The sequence below is a fragment of the Amia ocellicauda genome, chromosome 15 (assembly GCF_036373705.1).
Source record: "Amia ocellicauda isolate fAmiCal2 chromosome 15, fAmiCal2.hap1, whole genome shotgun sequence".
Classification (NCBI taxonomy): domain Eukaryota; kingdom Metazoa; phylum Chordata; class Actinopteri; order Amiiformes; family Amiidae; genus Amia; species Amia ocellicauda.
The window spans coordinates 1,337,279-1,361,676 of NC_089864.1; the positions used below are offsets into that span (position 1 = coordinate 1,337,279).

Genomic DNA, 24,398 nt, shown 5'->3' on the forward strand with positions numbered 1-24,398 from the left:
CTGCTTTTGTATGACTGAATCTTCTGCATGTTCAAAGAATATATGAGTGGGATGCAAGAAAAAAAACAGACATGCATAATTAATATTTTTTGGAAGCACACAATTTTATACATATACAAAGCAAAACAATATACCATAACCATCTAATACAAATATAAATGAATTCTTCAGTTTAAATAGCAGATAACTTTTGATTTAATCCAGGCTTTATTCTAATCTCTCTATTACAAATTAGGCCATTTTTGAAGGGGAAAAAAAGCAAACATTCAGTTTTCTTTTCTTGAACAGGTATTCAAAACCCTGCGCTTGGAAAGCCAAAGGGTCTTCACTTCTCATTCCAGTCATCCATTCAGATAACTAATACAATCATTAAAATTTGATACATTTGTTCTAGTCACTGATTGAAATTGCCTATACAATCTGAAGGATGGTGGATCTCAAGGGCCTGTATCAGTCAAGCTTTCAACAGGAGGTTCAATGAGAATATACATACAATCACACACACTTTACCCTGTGACACTCAAACAATACTAAGGAATTTCCAGAGGAAGGCAATATACAATGTTTCAGAAAGTGCTAATGCTGGCAATGTCTTCAGGTTTATATATACACCATTCAAATAAAAATATAAACATATTATTTTGTAAATTAGATCACTGTCTTCATCACATTGGTGTGTTTTTTGTTGATGAGGTGTTGCCTCCCAGGGACTCAAGCCAGTTCATACTGAAGAAAACTATCCCTGAATCCTAATGAATGCAGAAGGAGAGGATTTCTTCAGATGTCTTCTCCTGTGGTTGATTGTCTCACCTGGCAACATTAACATCCTCCAGGCAATTTCAGCACAACAAAGATGGTAGACTTGTCCTTGATGTGGTGGTCTGAAAACTTGTCAGAGTCCTCCATTTGCCTGTCAGCAAATATGAGTCTTAACTCATCTGGGTCTAGAAAACAGTATCATACACACACTTTAATTAATGAAAACTACTTTAATAGTTAAATTAATTAGAGAATGAATTATATTCAGGATATTGCAATGCAGTGGTGAGGTCGGAGGACTTCCAATAGAGCTGGCACACACAAATGCATGTAAGAATATAATTGTTGCTAAATTAAAAACATACAAAACTGCAAAACAAATTTTAATGAACAAAAACAAATAAACAAGGTCTGATTAAAAATATAGTTTTGGTTTTACATACAGTCAGTGAGAGAATTGATATGAGTTGAGTTGGCACTGAAACTCTGATAGCTGTACTTATCTGGTGTCCATCAAGAAATAATAAACTAACAGGTAAGCAAGAGGACTTCAATGATCTCTCGTTTTAAAACTTTATTTTAAATGTAAGATATTCCAAACTATTTATCTCAGATGTATTTTAAATAAATAAGTATAAGTTTAAGTATAATTAAGGTAAGAGGTTTTAAACACAGAATCCGGTAGGTTAGGCTTACATCAGAGCGCATAAAATGTCAACTGAATGGTTTATTTGAATTATTGTTAATGACCTAACATAGCATATGAAGTTCAAATCTTCCCTTATACAATTACGATTTACAGATTTTATGGAATTTTTAAAGTAATGCATTTCACAAACAGTCCAGCCAAGTAACATTTGCAGCATAAATTAAAAAAGCGAAACACTGGATTTGAAATAAATATCTTTCTACACCACAAAAAAATGTAGTCTAGTGTTTGATTGTAGTTTAAAAATTCATACATAGCTGAAGTACTTTAAGTATTTTAAGTGATTAAAACATAAGTACCTGCATTCAGTAACATTTTTCCAATCAGTTTTTTCTTGAATTCCAGGATAGTCAGACTATTCATCTCTTCTTCCGACTGACCAACGTCAACTGTTTTTTTATCTCCTCTTATTCCAACAACTATAACTTGATAAATTTTCCCCATTTCACAGCTACTGTTCTAAGCAGAGTTCTGTGTTTGACTAAGCTTGTAAAGTTGATACTTTTTTGTTTCATTTTCTTTCTTTCTTTCATTTTCTTTCACAATCCAAAACATGTTGATCACATGAGAGCTAATCAACAAGGAAGTAAACGATCTGGACAAAAAACATTACAAACAACAATAAATACATATTATTGTAATATTCATAATTATTATATCTTGTAATAAGTCTGTATAATTTTGCACTTCATTATACTGCTTACTCATACATTGCTAGAACTCCTGTTGTTTATGTGTGACTTCCCCTCTGCCCCCATCCTTTTAGCTCATACCTATTACCACATATTGTCCATACGTGTTACCTATTAGAACTAGGATGTATGATTTGTATTTTATATTAACTGTATATTTTAACTTATACACTTACGTAATTTAAAAACTATGTGTGTTATGCTTAATTTGAAATGTGTACTATACTATTGTACTTTTATGTTGCTCATGTAACCTGTAAATCACCCTGGATTATTGCCAATAAATCTGCCAATAAATAAATAATAATAATTGTTTCAGTGGAAATGTTTTGAACTTCAGACATAGTTATTTCTCCTTTCTTTACATTTGTTTGGGCTTGCAAACAGTTAAAGAAACAACTTATACAGCACTATTTTATACAATCATTGTCACCTTAATGTTGACTATACAATAACATAATTTATATTGAAATATATGCATATACATTTTAGAACAACACACAAATTAATACAATATTAGTTTAAGTATATTTAGGAAGGATATTTTCTGTATCTGTTTTTAATTTCAGTTTCAATTTGACTCATGAATAACTCATGAAAACATGCATGTCAGCAATACTTGGGAACCCCCTAGAATACCTTTTCATAAGCACATGTATAAATAAGTGCAGTAACTATTAAGGCTCAATAAAATAAATCTGTGTTTGCTGGTGAATTTAATGTTATATATTTCATAGTTTGATCAAGCCTTGTACTTTGTATTGTACTTTGTACTTTGTAACCAGTTCATTGTATTGTTCCAGTTTCTCAGCTTTCATGAAATATGCACTAGCACAATGTTTTAGTTACACATTGCACTGACATTCTTACTGAAATTATAGATTGTATGCCTTCTGATCTGTTCACATGAACTCTGTCAGCTGGTTTAAGGTCACACCTAAAATTCAAAACTACTTTTTGTGGGTCTGTCTTCACTATGATTTATTAGTATTATTATTAATACTAGTATTATTAATGATATTTATGGATTTGTGTATACTTCTTATTTTTCAATATTGAATATTATGCTTTCTTTTCAATTACCATATTGCACATCTTTGTATGTATTGATGGGTTGTTGTTTCTTTTCTTTGCACTGATGACTTTAAAAGTATTGTATACCTTCCCAACCAGGTGAACCTAGCCACGTCTGGCACTGTTTGCACACTTTAAGGCCAGAAATTCCAATTTCCCTGAGTGGAGATGGTAACTTTTCTCAGATGCTGTAAGTGTTCAAGATCCATAAGCAATCGCACAGAGCCATCCCTCTTGTTGAAGTACCTGTTGTTGCTGTACAATGGGATGGCTGAGATCAACAGGAGAATCCCAAGGCTGTTCACCCTGTGTGCTGTCCCTGAATGCTTCTGGCTAGATCCCATTTATTTTAACTGCACCAAGTTGCTGGATCTCTCCAAGTATGCAGCAGGGAGGACCGTTTTGAATAGTTGGACAGTTCAAAAATCAAGACGGTGTCCTCCTTCACTGTCTGTATCTGGACTTCACATAAAATCTTGACAGGAGCCCTTTTTGGCATCTTAATGTTGTATTTTGGGCTTCTTACCGTGTACTCTTGGACATCTTCAGAACTAATTATATTCATATAGGCTTGAAGTTTGTTGTGGAGTCAGAAGGTGTTTGAAGGGAAGACGTAGGAACCCCAGCAGGTTTAGGAACGCGGCAAATTCAACATGGACACAGTGAAGGCGTTGAAGAGATCCTAACTAAAACTAAGAAAATACTAAAAAGCCTTTAAATCTAATGAGCTATAAATCAGAAAAAACATAAACATTAAAACAAACTATTCCTAATTCCTAATATATAAAAACTGAAATACTCCCCCACAATACAAATAGATAGGTAGCAGCAGCAGTTCCAAAATGTAAGTGACAACTAATGCTAACTATGCTAACTATTGTCACACATATGTCAGATGCTATATACCAGGAGTTCCCAATGTCTGGTGATGGAGGGCCAATTTCCCGAGGTTGCATGGGATGGGGGGGCCGCAGTAGAAAATGAACCACCGATTTTATTTCCTATACATTTCTGTTAGGGAACATTTATTAACTTTAATTGTTTTACATGTGCAATTTGTTACAGAAAATTGTCATAAAGTGTAAAAATATAGAAAAGCTTCAGAAAAACACCCTCGAGGGCCGCATTTGGCCCCTGGGCTGCACTTTGGGAACCCCTGCTATATACCAATGAAACTTGCTAAATATAATATCTCTATACATAGGCAAACATGTTAGACTGCATTACAGTGTGCTCTGATGGTAGTTTGTTTCGAGGCAGTAATTGTCAAACTTTAAAAAATGACAAATAAAATAAATAGTTTTGAGCAATCAATCAATTGCTGATCTGCACAACCACACTTTTGGTATAGATATAGATGTAATGTCATGCTATTTTCTTCATTTATTTCAGTTAATTTAACTTTATATGACAGTATTTAACAGGATATTTCAAGACCCCACACAATGCCTCTTGTTACGTGTCCATGAACCGAGAGCTGAGTCTCATACTGGGTTGACTGGTTTAAATGATCTGTGACTGCTGGGTCCAGTGACCACACCACAAAAACATACAACCATACAACCCGATGATATGTTCATAGCGCGAAAACGCACCCTAGATTGATGTATAATTTATGTTTCCCTCCTGACTATTTGTTCTTGGTAGTGACAACGAACAGATGCGGCTCTCTCCTTAGAACCAATAACCCATGAAACACAATGGAAGGAAACTTTTACAAATACTTCCAGAATATCAGTCCGTGTCTCCTCTCCCAAATCCACATGCTTCTGTAGCATCTCATTCCCAAGGCTACAGCGCTAATGATGGATTTCTCTGTTTTCCGTGTGAAAGGGTACAACTGTGAATGGGGCTTAAGTTTTCTCTCCCCCAGGCGGTAAACCAGGAGCCCAGGATATCCACCCAGACTACTCCACCGCCCGGGACCTACAGAACACAGAAAATGCAGAAAAGGTTAGGTGACTGTCTTTATCTTAAGAGGTGTGCAGTCTGATAGTCTTTCCCTTCACAGACAATATGAACACACAATCCCAAAGCCGAGCATCAGGGAGCAAACACAGACCTCAGCACTGAATGCATATAATCAAATACCGCTGTCTCGACCACACTGCACCGAGCTACCTGCAGACCCTTGTCTCTCCATACATCCCCTCCAGACCACTGCGCTCTTCCAGTAACAGAAGACTAACTTTGCCTCCTCTCCACTCTCCTTCCTCCAGAGCCGCTCCTTCTCATCCCTGACCCCTAAATGGTGGAACGACCTGCCCACCAAAGTCAAAACAGCAGAGTGGGGTTTAACACATATAACACAATTATATATATATACAGAGTGGGGTACAGGCCAGACGCATGCACCACCGCAATACAATGCATAATGAACAAACTATATACAGGGCGGCCTTGTAAGGCAATGTACCTGGAGGCTGCATGACAGACCCTGGGAAGACATTGACAGGGCTGTCAGCAAGTCCAGGAGCAGCTCGCATGGGTGCTCGACTGGAAGGCATAGTCCGGTGGAAGGGAAGACATGGTTCAAATAGCTCCATCAGGATGCACTTAACAGACTGGGAGAGGAAAGGCAGGAGCCAGAGCCCGTAGGCTACTGGGGCTCGACTGCAGCCAGGTTACCAGTGGAAGTCCCATCACGTCCAACCTGTAGAACCGCAGACAGCGGAGGTAGGGAGACAAGCGGAGACATGGTGGAATTTACCTGGGGAAAATCCATCAAGCCCGCTTCTGCCGCGCCCTGGGTCCTGGCATAAGCCTCCCCTCTCCTGGCTAGGGTGGGGGCAGTTGCCAGATAGTCCCAGGTGGCCCTCAGTTTCTTCGAGGAGGTCAGGAAGCAGTGTATGGTCCGCTGCAAGCCTGACCTCTATTGAACCTGGAGCGTGGCGGGGCAGGATCAGAGGGCCAGGGGAGCTGGAGACACTGCACGGCCCTCTGAATCACCGCCCAGAACTCCTGGTCCTGTCCCGTAGGAGCAGGAGGGATGTGCTTGCTCAACAGAGGAGGAAGGGTGGGTGAGACCAGCTCCTCCTCAATGAGCTCCGCCTTAGGCTCTGAGTCCAGGTGTGGACCCAGAGACAGGCGGTCCTCCTCTAAAACAAATCATGGTAATAATATCTACCTATCTAATATCTAATATCTATCTAATATCTGATATATTCCTTCTTGCTCCCTTTCCCGTAGCCCTCGTCTGTGACCCGACATCTTGACAGCACTTAGCTTTCACTGTCCAGGATGTTGGGAGTCTCTTACTGTACTTGTGTAAATTGTAAATTGGAATTTGTAAAATGTATTATCTTGAATTGCTATGTTTTATCTAATTGAATTTGTAATGTTTAATGCCTTGTACTTCTCTGTATTTTTGCACTTTGTTTGCACTTATGTTGTAAGTCGCCCTGGATAAGCGCATCTGCCAAGAAATATATATATATAAAACATTATATTCAAATAAGATTCCCCCATCCATAAATAGTCGTGCCGTTTGCTGGAGCACGCATGGGTAAGATGAAACTGCCTGTTTGTGACGGCTAAATACACTTTTGTAGAAATACAAATGATAAAGCAGAGGATTGCATTTGGTTGTATTATGGATTTATTTATTTATCTGTTTATTAGCAGACATCCATATCCGGGGGGCGACGTACAGAATATAAAAGTGCAATAATACAGTATAAAATTACAAATCAAAACGTAATACAATTAAAGGTTCAAAATGCACAAGTACATAGGTAAATGAGCAGTTACTATACAATACAGGTCCTACAGCCTTGATTCCAGATGCTAGTGCAAAGGGAAGGAGGCTTAAGGGAAATCACGTGGTGACGTGTCTACTCCAGGCGCATAAGCTGTGGAGGCGGCAGCGGCAGCGGCAGCGGAGGATGAGCACCGAGAAGCGCTACGACCCCGCAGACGCGACCCTCAAGTTCGTGAGCAGGCGGGATGACATAAGTGGGTCTGATGGCATGTCAGTGTGTTAAAAGAAATGTAAAAGTCTGCCGATGTTTGTGAACAATTCAAATGAGTTACGGACATACTTTTGTAACAAGCAAAACGTAGCAATACCTTTGCGCAGTTTGTAGGGCGGTTCGCTGGTGTGTCCGTCATTGCAGGGATCCAGCGCGCATGGATGAGGTGACCTTCAGCAGCCGGACACTTGTATTGTATTGCATGTGTTAAGGCATCGTGTTCATTTACATTCAAGTCTGTCAGCTTGGATTTATATACATATTGTTTCTGCATCTGGGGTCTCTAAACAGTCTAAAGGTTATACATGTAATACATAGTATCGCTATAATGTTGAAACTTTAAACCTATAATTGAAAAAATGTTTTCAAATGATCATGCTCCTCTATGTCTCTGTGGGTCAGGTGACAGGATCAGTAGTTTAGGAACATTTTACAACATAAAATTCAATATATTTGTGTACGTTGTACCTCTGGCTTCTTCAACTAACTCTGAGCCCGAGCACTATCACTTTCAGTGTGTCAATCACATATATGTAATAATGTTGCAAGTATAATATGAATCATTTAGATTGCAGAGGCGGAAACAGTTTTTCTCGATTCCTTGAGCACATTTCCCGAAACAAAATTAACTTTTTCAAAACAATTGTTTTGTTTGTAGTTTGTGGCAAAAGTTAAGTTAGGCTCCAGGGCAGATAGGGTTTGGTTTGGTTTGGTTTGTTGTTTGATCATTTGTGTTGCTTTCCCCACCTGAAGACTGTCTATAACACACCACCTCCTTGCACTGTTCTCCCCTGCAGCTGTGTTGCTGTTGGCCACACTGTGATGTTTTGCACAAATGTGGTTGGCATTTGCCTTTTGTATGAAAGCAACCAAAAATGACCTTCTGTTTTGCAGAAATGTGTCTGTTCTGCTCATTTAGGTTATGGTGTTGGTCATGTGGACCACTGTTTCTTTCACACTGACTAGCAAACAATATTTTTTTTATTGCATTGTTAAAATGGAAAACTCATTCAATACATGTTTATAAATAAATCAATCAATCAGAGGAATAATACTGCTTGTCAGGAGTGTTTTGTATTCACTAATGGCAGCCGCGCTTATTAATTAACCTCTTAATTTTTGGTGCCTTCAGAATGGTGTTTCTGTTTAATGTGGAGTGAACTCTTCACCATTGTGTTGTTTTCCGAGTGACTGGTATCCTGTGAAAACAGACTCAGCTCTCTAATGCTGTCAATCATTTTCTGATGCGAAAAATAAACCGCCCCCCTGCATTTTCATTCCCCCCAACGCCCCCTCCATATTCTGAAGAGGGGATTTGGTCTGAGAAGCAGACAGTCTGCTGGTCATAACGAAACCGTTTCATTAGAAGCAACACGCGCTAGTGTCTGTACAGTGCACTGATATGCAGCTATCTTATATCATCGGATCTGAACTTCTTTGTCTTTGATAGAACATCAAATATACTATATATATTGGATTAAGCTTTACGGTGTTCTGAACAAAACGGGCCTATTTGCAAAGAAACAAACCACGACACACAAAGTGGTACAGTTGTTGTTGAGACATAGGATTTGTGGAGATTTAGCTACTATACATAGAGGTGCCTTCATTAGGTGATATGATTTAGCATATTGAAACAACGTGCAGAATAAACAACTTCTGTATCTGATATTGTGTTATTTCTATTGTGTTACTTGAATTCAAGCTATTTCCTTTCAGATGATACCATCTATATGCATGTGAAGCTTACAGAGTTACGCGCTTTTGAAATTGGGCCAGTCCTTTCAGGAGGACATTCCACATTTTTAATGTCAGGTGAAGAGGTTTTAAGTAATAATACTGCTGGGACATTGTCTTGTATGTTGTGTTTCTTTAGCACTGGATGATGATCCTGACATACTAAGGGCAGAGATGTCCTGTGGACATGCTGTAACTCCAAATTCATTGACAGCTTGGTGCCGTAGCCTGCTTGACCAGGTAAAATATCTTATGATTATTGATTACTATCTGTAAATGTATGTATCTGTGTGCCCTATGGGGTTAAATTGAATAGACAGAGAGATATGCTTTACAGAGTTGGTGTCCAGATTTTATATGTACTCTATATACCCCTAACATATATTGTAATTTGCCACCCAGGGCCAATATAAATTTCTTTGCCCTGCACTGAAGGAGGGAACTCTGCAGAAGTGCGGGGCGGTTTGGACATATCAAGAAGTTCGCAAACTGGCAGTTCTGTCCAGTGAGGAACAGCAGCATTTTGAGGAATTTGTTGCATTGTTGGCTGCCGCTGAGTACTGTGAATATAAGTCTGTATGTTGTTTTAATTATTATTTTTTATTAATAATTAACAAACACACAAAAGTTGTATTATTATTTATCCTATTAGTAATTTTTATAGTGGAAACTTAAATAGTTATCGGGATATTATTATTATTGTTAATCATCACCTTCATTAATAATAATTGGATGCCTTAATTACTTAGTAGCAAGTTCAAATATTAGAGTGGTAGAACAAAAAACATAACACTACAAAATACAGAGAAACAGAATATACAGGAAATATACAAAATGCAAAGTAGAAAAGGAAAAAATACAATTAAAAACAAAAAAATAATCAAAGGTTTTGATGATCTGCCAACTAGACTTTATAAACTGCAATGTAAGAGATTACAGGCTACACATGAAGTCAGTGAAGATCACTTTTCTTGAGATGGCTTCTGGTTTATAAAGACATTCATTCTTTCTTATTTTTCACTCCAGTGCCCAGGTTGTAAATCATATGTAGAGAGAACAGACCTCACCAATCTGAATGTTCACTGCACAATCTGCACTGCGGAGATGGGAAAGTCCTATGAGTTCTGCTGGCAGTGCTTGAACCCGTGGGAAGGACCTGGTCCCCGTTCTGACCGCTGTGACAATGATGGATGCACCAATAAAGAACTGGAGCTTCTGCTGAAGTGCCCGACTACATCCTTACCAGAGACAGAAGTGTCCGATTGCCCTTCCATTCGAGCTTGTCCAACATGTGGCCAGTTTGTTGAACACAATAAGGAAGGGTGTAAGAACATCATATGTTCTAGGTGTCAGGTTGAGTTCTGCTTTGCCTGCCTGGAGATTACAGCAGTTTGCTTGCAAACAAGTTCACACTACGCAAGGTGTTCAAAAGGTGTGGCTCCACGGCAGATATCTATGCCTTCTTGGAACCGTCGTTAACCTAGATGTAATAATTAAAACTTTTTTTTTTCTTGTGCTTTATTGCTATATCATGTGTAGAGAAATCATAGTTATGTTAGTGTATGTATTTCTATATAAAACAGTTACATATGTGCTAATCTGTAGATAATCAACTGTGGTTTGTGATTTAGCCTATTAGGACCTATAAAACAATTAAGGCATGTAAAAAAAGATTTGCTTGGTACCTCAGTGGCAGAGATACAATGTGTAAGATTGTGATTGAATTGATTGAACTGACTATAGCTAGCTAGAGTTTTGGGATGAATACAAAAGCATTCTGAAATCAGATATGTTTATTATTATTATTATTATCATCAAAATGTTTTTATCTGTCAGATCTTCTGCCTGAACTCCCCAGATCACAGCTATATGTCACCCCTGTCTCAGTCACTGCCTGTTCCTTGACAACGACTCCTGGTTATCTCCTCTCAACCTTGTTTGCGACTAATAGTCAACTCAGATGACTGGGGTGGGTTTAAGTGGTACCATTAGTTTGATACACCAGACTGCTCACAGTTCTGTGGCAAAAGTGTTATAACCATAATGTAATGTAGTCTTTTTAAGTGTATGCAAGTGTATTAATACAACCAATATTTTAGCCATTATATGAATATTATTCTATAGTATATAACATAGTTTAAACTTTGCTACAGTAGAAAAGGGTGTAGGATATCTGTGAATTGTAAAAAATAAAGAATATTATGGAAAAACAAATAAGAGTATGTATTTTTTCACCCTTTTCTCTTCAGGAAACAAACACATAGGGTATGTATATTAATAGGCCAGAACAATCTACCAATCAATGTACCCAGAACGCCATTAATACAATTTAAGTCTTTACAATATACAAGGGAACAATCCACTCAGAGATTACAGAATTACTACATCTGTTTGCAGTTTTATTTTCAGACAACAGTTACAGAATGCAGGCATAGTCACAAGGAAATGGTGCTCTGTCTGGAAGACTACACCCCACTACTGCCTGCGTTCTTACTGTCACCTTCACACTCCCTGCGGCACAGGAATGCAGGTGGTCTGGTATGTGTGTATGAATGTGAAAATAAAACTGATTCTGTAAATGCTTTTTGACATTTGATTACTTAATGGGGGTTACGGGAATATAATGGTAATGAACATTAGTTAAAAGGGTTATGGGAAAAAATATGTGATTTTGTGCCTTAGGGCCCCTTCAGACTCGAGAATCATCTCTGTCTTCAACACCCCATTTAAGTGCTCAATTGTGCTCCTGGTCGTTCCATCGGCGCTCTTGAATCTTTCCTATGCATCAGTGTTTGCTGTGGCAAAAGCTGTCATTAGCCTTGGTAAGAGTAGGTACGCACTGTCACCTAGTATGATGTCCTCGGGGGGGTGTGGGGGTTTGTTGAAAGCTTTAGGAGATATTAAAAAATACAGAAGTATTTACAAGTTGGTTTGTTGTTTACAAGACAGACATAGGACAGGTGAGAGGCAGCTATCGTGTGTTCCTAGTCTTATCATTCTTAGTTTTGTTTTAACTATTATGTAATTTAAGTTAAACTTGTCTACAGTTTGACTTGAAGACCCCAGTCTTGATGCACAGAGGATAAATGTATTTATTGTACATGCCCGGCGTGTAAGGCCCTGACATGGAAGCTCTCCACCGGAGTCTCTCTCTGAACAGCAGAAGTTAAAAGCTTTTATACAATCCATGACATGTGGTCTGTGGGCAGGGACAGTTCCCAAAGTGCTGTCTTGAGGTCAGGTTTCTGACCCTTGTAATGTGTGTGGTTGTCTTCCTGGGCAGGGGGGTCATCATGGAGGCAGGTGTTTTCCTGTTGTGGCATACAAACTGCCCAATCTCACATTTCTTTAACGATGGACAATGAGGTAATCAATCACTATAATGCAATATCTTCAGCCTTGAGAGAAGAACAGAAACCACAAACAAACACTAAGCAAACTGGTATCTGTGGGCTATTTATCTGGGTGTTCCTCTTATCATAATGAACAGAAGTCAAAGTGGAGAGGAATGTCTAGAGGGTACGCCCTGAACAAATGCCTTAGTGGCTGCTGCTAGCTTAATAAATCTACTTTGCTCGGTCTGCATACTATTATTAATATAAAACATTATACAGTTTATATAAAACATTGATACCAGCTCATCATGCCTTAATTGAAGTCAATTCAGTCCAGCTTCTGAGTTGGTGAAAGTAAATAGATTAAAGGAAAGGTGATTTAGTCAAGGACTAACAGGGATTCTGTAAGTGCCTGTGCCAGGCGGAGCCAGCTAAGTGTGAACTGGTGGCAGCTAGACAAAAAGTGCTTAAAGCTGCTGTTGAGAAACAAAAAAAGTTAAGCGGTTGACTAGGGGACAGAAACATAGAGAACCAAACAAAATCATTCTACATTTAGAAGCATGTGGCCACTACAGTGTCAAGTTTGCAGAATGATTGCCTTCCTGTATGAACTCATCCAGGAAGATTTAATCTGTGAACGCAGTCGGCATGTTCAGGTCATAGAGCTCAAAGTCCGTGATCGTGACACTCGGCTCGCTGATCTGCACTGTTTTAGTGATATGAAGAATCAGTTAATCAGTCCATGAGAGAGATGGTGTGCAGCCAAAACCAGATGAATACAAGTTGAAAGGATACAAACAGTTTAGGAGAGACAGGGTGGGGTTGCATGTCAGAAATGACATTGAGGCAGAAGAACTCAAATTAGATCCTGCTAATGAAACAGAATCATTGTGGGTGAAACTTTTGAATAAACTATCCGGAGGATTAGCGGTAGGAGTGTTACAGGCCACCCAACTCAGATATTCAGAAAGATGCTGCATTGTACAGTGTAATCAGGACTGCATGTAGCAAGGATGTGGCTGTTATAATGGGGGATTTCAATTTCTCAATAGCTATATCATTTCATACTGTTTTATGATGAAGTTTTTAATAGTTAACTTTCGTCAATCCCAGTGTAGGTCCAGCTGATGCACACAGTTGTAACCCTGCTAACACACAACGTTGTCACAACATTGTAGCAATGTTGCTACAACGTTGTGTGTTCAGGGAACCCGTCAGAGCTCAGCCCTAGTGTGACAGCCGAGTCTCTGACTGAGCATGCGCCTCATCAATGAGTTCCTATTATTCCGATAATCCCCCCCTCCTTACTGCATTACTGTAATTTAATGACACAGCATGTTCATAACAGACACACCACTTCATAGAGGCACATACATTACAAAATAGGAATGTCAATGTAATAATGGTTTAATCCATCTTCTTTTAATTACTTATTATTATTTAATTACATGACTACATGTATACACGCTTTCCTTACCTTATCAGATGTGAAAATGTGGATTGGAAGAACTATAAAGTAACTAAATAACAATTTCATGAAACTGACAGCTACCTAAATAACTAAAATAAAATAAATAAACATTATGGAACTAATAATGACAAAATACCAGAAAATAAGCTCTCTGTCTCACCTCATCGCTCGAGAGTTCAGCTGTCCTCCGAGGTGGTCGGGTGCGGCCCATTGGCAGAGGCGCGTCCTCTGAAGTAGCCACACTTAAATATTATATGCCTACAATGCTGTGGCAATGTTGTGTTAGCAGGGTTACAGCTGTGTGCATCAACCTGACGAAGGATAACTATTTAAAACACATTATTTATTATTTCTATACTTTCTATTACCATCATATATTAATACAGTATGAATTGATATAGCTATTTTTAAAATGTCCAATTTATTTATTATGCTTATTTCAAACAGGTTTGGCATATAGTTCTGGATACATCAAATCCATTTTAATTACAGGTTGTAATGCAAGAAAATAGGAAAAATGCCAAGGGGGTGAATACCTTCGCAAGGCACTGTATCATTTATTTAGATTAATGACAGCACAATTCCCGATGTAAGTAAACTATCATAAGACTGATTATGTAAGGATTATTATTATTATTATTAATAATAGGCTTACATAAGAAGGTAGACAATGAATCAAGAATGCAAGTGGTGTATTTAAATTTTGTCACAAGCTGACTTACATGTGAAGAAGAAATCTCAGCTAAGTTGCTTAGGGTAGGATTAAGTTGAGTTGGAGATGTAGTACTTGTGAAAAGTAGGAGGATAAGGAGGATAAAATCTGTTTTTTAATAAAAAAAAATCTGAAAAAATTAAATATGTTTAAAAAAAATAACTATTAGGTAATTTAATTGAAAGAGAGACTTAAATATCACATAGAGACCTGGTTATTTAATTTGACATTGGTGGGCATAAGTAATTATTCACCTGTCTATTCAAACCTTATAGACGTGACGGATGAGGGAAAGAGAAGAACGCTGCTGTGGCTTTATAGACTATAATAGCATGAGTGGAAGATCTGTGAAACCCAATCATTCAGTGTAAAAGATTAAGGTACGCTCTGGAAATAGTCCTAACAATTTGAATATAAGTAAACTAATGGTCAACTGCAGATGTGATTGGTAGTTTCTCACCACCTATTAGAGCTGAGGGTCTTTACAATTTGCAAGAGTCCAAGTAAAACAGCCCGGGAACGCCCCCTTCCCCCTCTCCCAGGCTCCACCGCTCCAGTGAGCACCAGACAGGAGGTTCCTAGTGACTCAATAATCCCATGTTACTATTGTATGTATATGAATACATATGTGTAATGTTTTACTTTTCTTTTCCTCCCCACTCTAGCACCCAATACCACCTTCTAAATGCTGAATTAATTCCCTCCCCATATGGTAAAATAAAGAACAAAATCATAATTTTTTGGCACCTTCCAGGGCCTAGAGGTATGAAACATTCAAACTCATTCAAATCAATGGAAGCTCCTGTGTATCAGTTCATACCAGGTGTAAGATATTTTGTGCTTTGGCCACATTTTTTGGTGATAAATGACAGAGAACTAGCATACATGGTGATTTTACACTGTATTATTTTAAAATGCTGTTTTCTGTTCTGTTTTGCCTGTAATTTTAACAGAGAACAGACAGCTTATGAAAACCTTACCTAGTTCAAATTGATACATAATATGAATGTTATTCCCAAGCCTGGGTTCAGACAGGCTACATGTGTGTGGTACTGGGGCACCTGTACAGCCATTAAATTCTCTCTGTGTGTTTGTGTGATAGGGCTGGTGGCTCCAATGGGGAGTATCCCTGCCTGGCCAGTGAGGAGCGCGTGGAGGTCGTGCGCAGAGTGATTTCAGTCATTTTTCAACATTGAATATACATTGAAATTTGGTTGTATTTGCAAATGGAATTGACGTTGAATTATCAACGTTGAATAAACAACATTGAAATTTAGTTGCAAATTGCTTGCATTTGCAAATGGAATCAGTGTCGAATTGTCAACATTCCTTCAACATCAATTTAATCAGCAAATGCAAACAACCACAGGAAGAGAGAGAGGAGAGAGAGAGAGAGAGAGAGAGAGAGAGAGAGAGAGAGAGAGAGAGAGAGAGAGAGAGAGAGAGTGGTGACAGAGTAAATCCGGGGGAGAAGAAAAGAAAACCACTAAAATGTTATGCAATAGAGTTACTGAATATAATAAAGCTGACAATCTGGGCCTTGTAATAACATTAGTCATTGTGAAACTGTTATAATCGTGTTGATTCCTGAAATAAGTGATTCATGTATAGCTATTAGTATTATGTATTTTATTAGCAATCAGAGATATAGCAAAAACATTAGGTTTGGCCAAATCAATGATTTGGTACATTCTTAAAAAGAAAGAATGCACTGCTGAGCTCAGGAACACCAAAAGGTCCAGAAGACCACGGACAACAGCTGTGGTGGATGACAGAAAAATTCTCTCCTTGGTGAAGAAAACCCCCTTCACAACAGTTGGCCAGATCAGGAAAACCCTCCAGGAGGAAGAGTATCTGTGTCAAAGTCCTGTGTGTTGTTAATCACATTTACACTCACCTAAAGGATTATTAGGAACACCATACTAATACTGTGTTTGACCCCCTTTCGCCTTCAGAACTGCCTTAATTCTACGTGGCATTGATTCAACAAGGTGCTGAAAGCATTCTTTAGAAATGTTGGCCCATATTGATAGGATAGCATCTTGCAGTTGATGGAGATTTGTGGGATGCACATCCAGGGCACGAAGCTCCCGTTCCACCACATCCCAAAGATGCTCTATTGGGTTGAGATCTGGTGACTGTGGGGGCCAGTTTAGTACAGTGAACTCATTGTCATGTTCAAGAAACCAATTTGAAATGATTCGACCTTTTTGACATGGTGCATTATCCTGCTGGAAGTAGCCATCAGAGGATGGGTACATGGTGGTCATAAAGGGATGGACATGGTCAGAAACAATGCTCAGGTAGGCCGTGGCATTTAAACGATGCCCAATTGGCACTAAGGGGCCTAAAGTGTGCCAAGAAAACATCCCCCACACCATTACACCACCACCACCAGCCTGCACAGTGGTAATAAGGCATGATGGATCCATGTTCTCATTCTGTTTACGCCAAATTCTGACTCTACCATCTGAATGTCTCAACAGAAATCGAGACTCATCAGACCAGGCAACATTTTTCCAGTCTTCAACTGTCCAATTTTGGTGAGCTTGTGCAAATTGTAGCCTCTTTTTCCTATTTGTAGTGGAGATGAGTGGTACCTGGTGGGGTCTTCTGCTGTTGTAGCCCATCCGCCTCAAGGTTGTACGTGTTGTGGCTTCACAAATGCTTTGCTGCATACCTCGGTTGTAACGAGTGGTTATTTCAGTCAAAGTTGCTCTTCTATCAGCTTGAATCAATCAGTAATTCTATTTTTTAGTTTCGGTTTCTCTCTCGCTTCTCTACAGCTGAAACAAACCCTCAGTATAAATAAATCTCAGTTTAAACTATTTGTACTTGCATGCATAAGTGTCTGTAATACTTTCCACTCTAATACTGTTGCAAGTGACTGACAGTTTCTTGTTGTTATGATGTACATGCCTAAGATGGTGGCTTCATAAAAATATGAATCAGATGAAGACACATGTTGACAACATTTTTTGCTTAAAAGGTTTGGTAAGCAGAGTATTCATGCATGGTCAATGTCCCCCTCTTGTGGTCAAATATTTTAACATACAAGCCAGTATACACTTATTTACACCAACTACACTTATTTGATTCAAATACACTTATTTGATTCAGTACTCGTCTTTAAGCATCATGACTTAACGACCTCATTTCATACTGCATGTCAGTTTAAATCGTAACTTAAATGCACACCTTCTTAAGATGACATAAAAAGATGCACCTGGGCAGCAGCCACATCATCTCCACAGTTGTTGAATTGCCTGTTTCCTGGGACAGAAGCATGAATGGTTAAGACAGCCTTTCTAACAGTTACATGTTAATATGTTCAGAATTTTATCAAGTTATTGTGAATTAATTGAGCATTTAAGTATATGCATCTCCTCTTTACAAGGGTATTGTGCAAACTGGGGAAATGCTTGGAAACTGGCTCACCACTGGGGGATTGTCGGAGAGCCACCTGAAATATTCTGAAATAATATATTGTTAGTTGATAGCCAATCATCTCTCACAGTCAACGCATGGTTTGATGTCATTGGTTGATACACCTGTCTGTATGACGTGTATAGCAGTTCCTGCCTGAATGATATTGACATAACACATGCATGCAATAGTCAATATGAAAGTTTTGTTTTCTGTGAAGACTGGAAGAATGAAACTTTGAATTTCATTTCAGACCATAAACATTTCACCACCCTGCTGGCGCTGTGATTGACAGCTGTGATTGACAGGTGTGAAGCCGCTGTGCTGCGAAGATGCAGTCCAGCTGATTGGAAAGGTCCTGCTCTCCTCACTATGACGTCTGTGTTGCTGGTGCTGCTGTGTTGTGTCTCCGCGGTGGACAGCGGTGAGTGTCTCTTCCTCCAGTCCAGGGTCTCTGTGTCCAAAGTGAACGTGTCTCTGATTGTATTGAGGCCGTATGTAATTAATTGTTTTAACATTGTTTGCACAGCTTGTTCTGTGAGTGTCTGTGTTTTGTGTGCATGCATCTCTAATTTCTCTAATAAAATTACTCCACCCAGCAGATGATATATTAAAAATAGCGACCAGCATACTATGTTATAAATGATATAAATGATCTAACTCCTGTCCCTCTCCAGATCTCTGATCCCTCAGAGTCTGGTCAGTCCTGGCAGCTCTTACAATCTCAGAGGTGCTGTTTCGTCTCTAAGCCCACAGTTTAGGGGGATACATGTCTTGATAAGCCGGCATCATGGAGACAGGGACTTCAGCCTGTTTAGCTCAGCACCAGCTTGACAATTTCTCACACAATCATATACACAGTTCTGTTCTGGAAGGTGTCAATCCACATCTGTCGATCAATGGGGACATGAGGACATAAATCCTATGACAGGAGCTGATGAGCAGCCAATCAACAGGCTATCCCATGCTCAGGAAGTGGCTGCAGATCAAGAGCACAGAGACTGAGGACTGCAGCTGCCTGGTGTCACCCAGGACTCTGACAGCACCCATCACCACCGCCTGCGGCAGGGATTTCTCTGTGGGGTGCCTGCTGTAATTTCTTTATCCACAGTGAATGACAGTAACAGCATGTCAGAGTCCAGTCCTGGGTTTTGTTTCAGCCCGGCTCTTGGCATCTTAATAGTTCTAATCGATCAATTAATAGAATTTATTGAACACTTCTCTCCAGACTATGACATGTTCTGTGGGTTCAGTGTTTTGAGTCTTCAACACATGTTAAGGGCTATTTAAAATCTTAAAGTTTTAGATAAGCCCACCCAAGTAAATAATGGCATGAGTTAAGTCATTGGGGTCTCCTGTTAGACCAAAAACCAGAAGAGACAGTAGGTCTTTGTATTTTTTATATATGACTTTGTCTCCTGGATAATTGGCAGCTGGCAGCAGTGTGTGTTAGTGTTCAGGGCTCTGCACTCCTGCGTGGATGGGTGTGGGTTCAGTCCCAGGTGGGGGTCTGTATCCCTGAGTAAGGCACTGTTCCCAGAATGCACCAGTACAAACCCACCTGTGTTAATGGGTCATTGTATGCAATACAAAATTATAGGATATATTGTCACAATTGTTAGTCACACTGGATAAGGTCGTCTGAAGAAATATATAATGCTAATTGTATGCTATGTCCATGTGCTGCAGCCCCTGTGCTTGTGCAGTGTGATCATATTCATTTCCCTCTTTTGCGAATAGCTCGTGAGAACAGGAAGTCATTTACAGATCTTGAAATTATCTTAAAATGAATTGGAGATAACATGAAATTAAATAGATATCTTTAAATGTATTCAAAATATCTGTAAATTAATGTCAGATATTTGTAAATTTAAATTAAATGAGAGTTAAATGACATCTCCAATTTAGAGATATCTGTAAATGATAATTTGGCTTACTATAGATACTTCAATCAATTTTTATACACAGAACTTACACCGACATGTGAATCCATACTGAATGTAATTGTGTTGCTATCCCCGTCACTTTGCTGAATATGAATGTGTGAGGACGGGGGACAGTAAAGACAGTGAACACAGTGATAATGCGGTAAATATATTACACTGTAGTCCACACAGCACTGACTGCAAAACTTTTTGTCTCCCTGTCTCATTCTCTCTCCCCATCTCTCTTCATCTGTCACCTTCCTAATTTAGATCATTACATTCCAGAAAACAAACAAACATTTACACTCCCAGAGTCATGCTGATTTACTGCTTTATTCAGATTATCTCGGAGAGGGAGAGGGCGGTGAGCTGCACACTCTGGGCCTCAGCACTGTGCTGGTAGTCGGTCAGCCAAGCAGGGGTTGTTCTGGTCGGCTGGCTTGCTTGCACAGTTGCAGCAATTGTTGCCGTCGCAGCGGTAAAAGGGGATGAGATGTGCGTTCTGGTGGATCTGCGTGATCAGCTGTAGCTTCTGCTGCTCCTTGTTGCAGGGGGAGTAGGGGTGTATGTAGATCTTCTCGAACACGAACGCCTTGTAGCCGGCTTTCCAGAAGCTGAAGTCTTGCAAGCTCTCCAGGATGCTCACTCCGGGCCTGTTGTTGTTCAGGCACTTGAGGGTGCAGGGGGACAGCAGCGAGAAGAATACCATGCACTCCGTGTTGCTGTCCCTTTGCAGCTTGGTCACATAGTTGTTCCCGGCTGGGTAGAGCAGGCGGTACTCTGCGTGATCCGAGCAAGTATTGTGCTTCAGTGGCGTGGCGGCAGCCAGGCGTATAGAGTCAGTGTAGACATCACCCTTGTTCAGCACATTCTGGACCCTGGATTCCTCGTTGCCTTTCAGGATGTTGTCCAGATCGCCCGAGCTGGAGTTGTCGCAGAAGCTGCTGGGGAGGTTGAATGCCATTGCCACCTGGCCTTGGATGTGGCCATACCTGAGGACATCGGACAATTACTGCAGGGAGTGATTAGGACACTGTAAAGCTGTCATTGTGATTGTCACGGATGTTGTTTTTGCACAACATTAAATTGTCACAGCTACGCAGATGACACAACTATATTTGTCAATCAATCTGAATTATGGAATTGCTAGATATAAATCTGAATGACAAGAAATGTACTGATGCAGAACTTAATTCTGGGGGCCAAAAATCGAAATGTTCATCATGCACTGACAGGAATAATGATAACTTTGACAACACATAGAACATGTAGAATGAAACATGTTGCTTCTACTTTCGAGGGACACCATCTACACTGTTTAGAGAGTGTAGATAGAGCTCTATGGCTACATTGCAGACGGCACTATACTACATTAAAATGGATGGATTGTTACTATTCAGAATACAGCACAACACAACACAACAGAGAACAACACAGCACAACACAGAGTACAGCACAGTACAGCATGAACACAACACAGGTGGAAAGCGTAGTGAGAAATCCTACTCCTAAATCCTAAAAGTACTGTTGTTACTTTGATGAAATTTTACTCAAGCAGAAGTAAAAGTACTGGTATAAAAAACTACTCAAGTAAAAAGTAGCTCATTTAAAATATATGTATTTTATATATACAGATGGGTGACAAATTAAAGGAAAAACCAACATAAAGTGTCTCAGTAAGGTGTTGAGCCCCAGAACAGCTTCAATGCTCTTGGCACAGATTGTACGAGTCTCTGACTCTACTGGAGGGATGGACACCATTCTTCCAAAAGATATTCCCTCATTAGGGGTTTTGATGATGGTGGTGGACAGCGCTGTCTAACACGTCGGTCCACAATCTCCCACAGGTGTTCAACTGGCTTGAGACCTGGTGACTGGGAAGGCCACTCGCCAACTTGTCCAGAACACGAGCCAGTTGAGCGTCTGTGTGACTGAAGCTCCTGCCATTTGTGCCCCTATAATGACCCCTATTTCAAAGTCACTGAGTAAATGAGAATATAAATAAATAAATAAATAAATAAATAAATAAATAAATAAATAAATTCTCAATCATGACCAGAGTGCACAGATTGTGTAACAAAAAAATAACTGATCTATTGATTGTAAAGTTTGTATTATTATTATTATTATTATTATTATTATTATTATTATTATTTCTAAATGGCTGTTGCTGATATTTAATAAATAAACACAAATACAATCCCAATGCTAACTTACCTAGAACACTAACAAATGTTGATATAACTTTATTGTTAGTTCTCTTTCCAAAAAGCAAATTGCTATTAAATACCTCCCCATCCCACCAATATTGACAGTGTCACCCCCCCCATTCTGAAATGATACCTATGCCCCTGGTACAGTACAGCACAGCACAGCACAGCACAGCACAACACAACAGTTGATATTTTTCGTTCTGGAGTGTTTTTTATTTTACTCTTGCTGTATTGCTCCATTTGGAGTAGCGCTAAAGTTAACTACTAGACATTCAATGATCACTTTCAAGACTTTAATATATACATTGAGTACAGTATGGTTGATTACCAGGATGACTCTTATAACAGCACAACTCTGCTCACCTGTAAGCCAGCTCGTTGTTGATAATGTTTATCTTGCCTGCGGTCAACTGCCCATCTACTGAGACTAGAAGGGTCCAGGCCACACACAGGGCCCAGAGCGCGGACATCATCTGAGAGAAGGACAGAGGGAGAGGTGGGGGGTAAGAAACAAAAAGGATGGCAGTGCCTTGTAGCTTTAGCAGGAGTGGGGAACAGGAGGAAGGAGACGCCCATTCACACACAGACACACGCAGACAGTTCAGCTCTTACCATGGTTGTCAGTGAGAGTGCGGTGCTGCCAGTGAGACAGTGTGAGGAGAGAGGAGTGGACAGAGCTTATATAGACACAGCCCAGCCCTGAGACAGCCCCTCTACATAACTCCACCCTGACCGCGGTGTCAAGGCCACCTGTGGTGAAGGTCTGGTCAGGCAACACAAACAAGAGGAGAAACACAGTCCTTCACAGGCAACAGATAAGAACAGTGTGTTGAATATAATTCGGTCTCTGGAACTTTTATTACAAAACCCCAAGCATCTCTATATGTCTGTCTCTATTTACATTCTAATTAAAACTTTCAGTATCAAACTGATGTTGCTAGTCCAGGTTCTTAACACCTGGATCAATTTCAATGTGATCAGTTAAGCAGGTGATTTGTAAAATGACTATGTAGAGATCTGTGTGAAGAGAATTAACTTCCCTTTCTGCCCTCGGTGACCAGAGTTCCAGTAAATGAACAAGTTATTTCCCTAAGTGATCAATAACTTCCATGTGGCCCCAGTCTGTTGAAATCAGCAATTTAGGGTGACGGACAAATCGTAATGGACAGGGGCTCTCCGGGACCGTGCCAGGGCACCACTGGACTAGAGAATAATGCTGAAGGTCATTTATTGAAGCATCAGAAGTTACACAGTACAGACAGCCCTGCAGACAGATCTTACCTGAAGGGGAATACAAGCGCGGTGTCTTTTCAAAAGGGGACTCAGCCTTGCACAAGGGTGAGTGTGTGTGTGTGAGTGTGTGTGTGGTGGGGGGTGCTGTACAAGGACACCTGGACTGTGAGAAAGTGCCTTTTGTCTTGTCTGGGCAGAAGCCAGCTCACGCCTGATAGCTGTGCCTGTTTGCATTTATGAAAAGCGACTATTGAGTGAGAATATTACAAATACTGGATATTTACGTGCACCTATGATGCTCACTTTTAAATTATAGTTTTTTAATTATTTAGTCTTTTAAAACTAGAATTGTGTTCTTTTAAATGACCTTTGTTGTCCAAATTTCCCCACAGTTTTTATTCTATTACTATTCAGAGTATCTTAGAATTACCTCTGTGAAGTTGATTACTTATTCCTTGTTTTTCTCAAAATAACTAATGATTACATATTATTATTATTTTCCACTGTATCTCAATAAACTAACAATTTATACTTATTTATTGTTATTGTTTTCAGTTTTTCTGCAAAATAAGTAATGGTTACACATTTTTATATTTTCCCATTTTACAAGAAATAAGTAATGGACAATAATTTTGTATTCCTGTTTTCAGCTTTTCAACAAAATAAGTAATGGATCTTTATTTAACCAAAGTTTCCAAAAAATAAGTAATGGTTCCTTATTCCTCATTTGTTTCCCTGCTTTCATTAAATAAGAAATGGTTCCTTATTCCTCATTTGTTTCCCTGCTTTCATTAAATGAGAAATGGTTCCTTATTCCTCATTTCTGTTTCACTTTCATTAAATAAGAAATGGTTCCTTATTCCTCATTTGTTTCCCTGCTTTCATTAAATAAGAAATGGTTCCTTATTCCTCATTTCTGTTTCCCTGCTTTCATTAAATAAGAAATGGTTCCTTATTCCTCATTTCTGTTTCACTGCTTTCATTAAATAAGAAATGGTTCCTTATTCCTCATTTCTGTTTCACTGCTTTCATTAAATAAGAAATGGTTCCTTATTCCTCATTTGTTTCCCTGCTTTCATTAAATGAGAAATGGTTCCTTATTCCTCATTTCTGTTTCACTTTCATTAAATAAGAAATGGTT

At 39.3% G+C, this 24,398-nt stretch overlaps 3 protein-coding genes across 4 annotated transcripts; 1 reads left to right on the top strand and 2 right to left on the bottom strand.

The window, feature by feature from the left end:
* Positions 1–79: 79 nt before the first annotated feature.
* LOC136771638 (uncharacterized) lies at positions 80–2,169 on the bottom strand. Its single transcript, XM_066724061.1, has 2 exons — positions 1,768–2,169; positions 80–944 (listed from the first exon to the last, which is right to left on the bottom strand). The coding sequence occupies exons 1-2, from the start codon at positions 1,910–1,912 to the stop codon at positions 820–822; spliced, it is 270 nt and encodes an 89-aa protein (XP_066580158.1). The 5' UTR covers positions 1,913–2,169; the 3' UTR covers positions 80–819.
* Positions 2,170–7,071: 4,902 nt separating this feature from the next.
* LOC136771633 (probable E3 ubiquitin-protein ligase RNF144A-A) lies at positions 7,072–11,358 on the top strand. Of its 2 annotated transcripts, none has more exons than XM_066724053.1 (4): positions 7,072–7,188; positions 9,082–9,182; positions 9,345–9,518; positions 9,969–11,351. In XM_066724053.1, exons 1-4 carry the CDS (start codon positions 7,119–7,121, stop codon positions 10,419–10,421), a joined length of 798 nt encoding a protein of 265 aa, XP_066580150.1. In that variant the 5' UTR covers positions 7,072–7,118; the 3' UTR covers positions 10,422–11,351. The 2 variants fall into 2 exon arrangements, with proteins under 2 accessions (XP_066580150.1, XP_066580151.1); XM_066724054.1 differs by having other exon boundaries at positions 7,085–7,204; positions 9,969–11,358.
* An 8,767-nt stretch (positions 11,359–20,125) lies between these two features.
* On the bottom strand, positions 20,126–22,745 carry LOC136771636 (uncharacterized). The gene is made up of 3 exons (XM_066724059.1): positions 22,637–22,745; positions 22,388–22,497; positions 20,126–20,803 (listed from the first exon to the last, which is right to left on the bottom strand). The coding sequence occupies exons 1-3, from the start codon at positions 22,637–22,639 to the stop codon at positions 20,197–20,199; spliced, it is 720 nt and encodes a 239-aa protein (XP_066580156.1). The 5' UTR covers positions 22,640–22,745; the 3' UTR covers positions 20,126–20,196.
* Positions 22,746–24,398: the final 1,653 nt, after the last annotated feature.

Bases quoted from the DNA above. Each gene is read 5' to 3' on its own strand.
- LOC136771638 (XM_066724061.1), bottom strand. From the start codon at position 1,912: ATGGGGAAAATTTATCAAGTTATAGTTGTTGGAATAAGAGGAGATAAA. The intron at 945-1,767 runs GTACTTATGTTT...ACTGTTTTCTAG, and splicing joins AAAAATGTTACTGAATGCAG to ACCCAGATGAGTTAAGACTC.
- LOC136771633 (XM_066724053.1), top strand. From the start codon at position 7,119: ATGAGCACCGAGAAGCGCTACGACCCCGCAGACGCGACCCTCAAGTTC. The intron at 7,189-9,081 runs GTGGGTCTGATG...GTGTTTCTTTAG, and splicing joins GAGCAGGCGGGATGACATAA to CACTGGATGATGATCCTGAC. The intron at 9,183-9,344 runs GTAAAATATCTT...TTTGCCACCCAG, and splicing joins GCCGTAGCCTGCTTGACCAG to GGCCAATATAAATTTCTTTG.
- LOC136771636 (XM_066724059.1), bottom strand. The intron at 20,804-22,387 runs GTGAGCAGAGTT...CGATGTCCTCAG, and splicing joins AACAACGAGCTGGCTTACAG to GTATGGCCACATCCAAGGCC.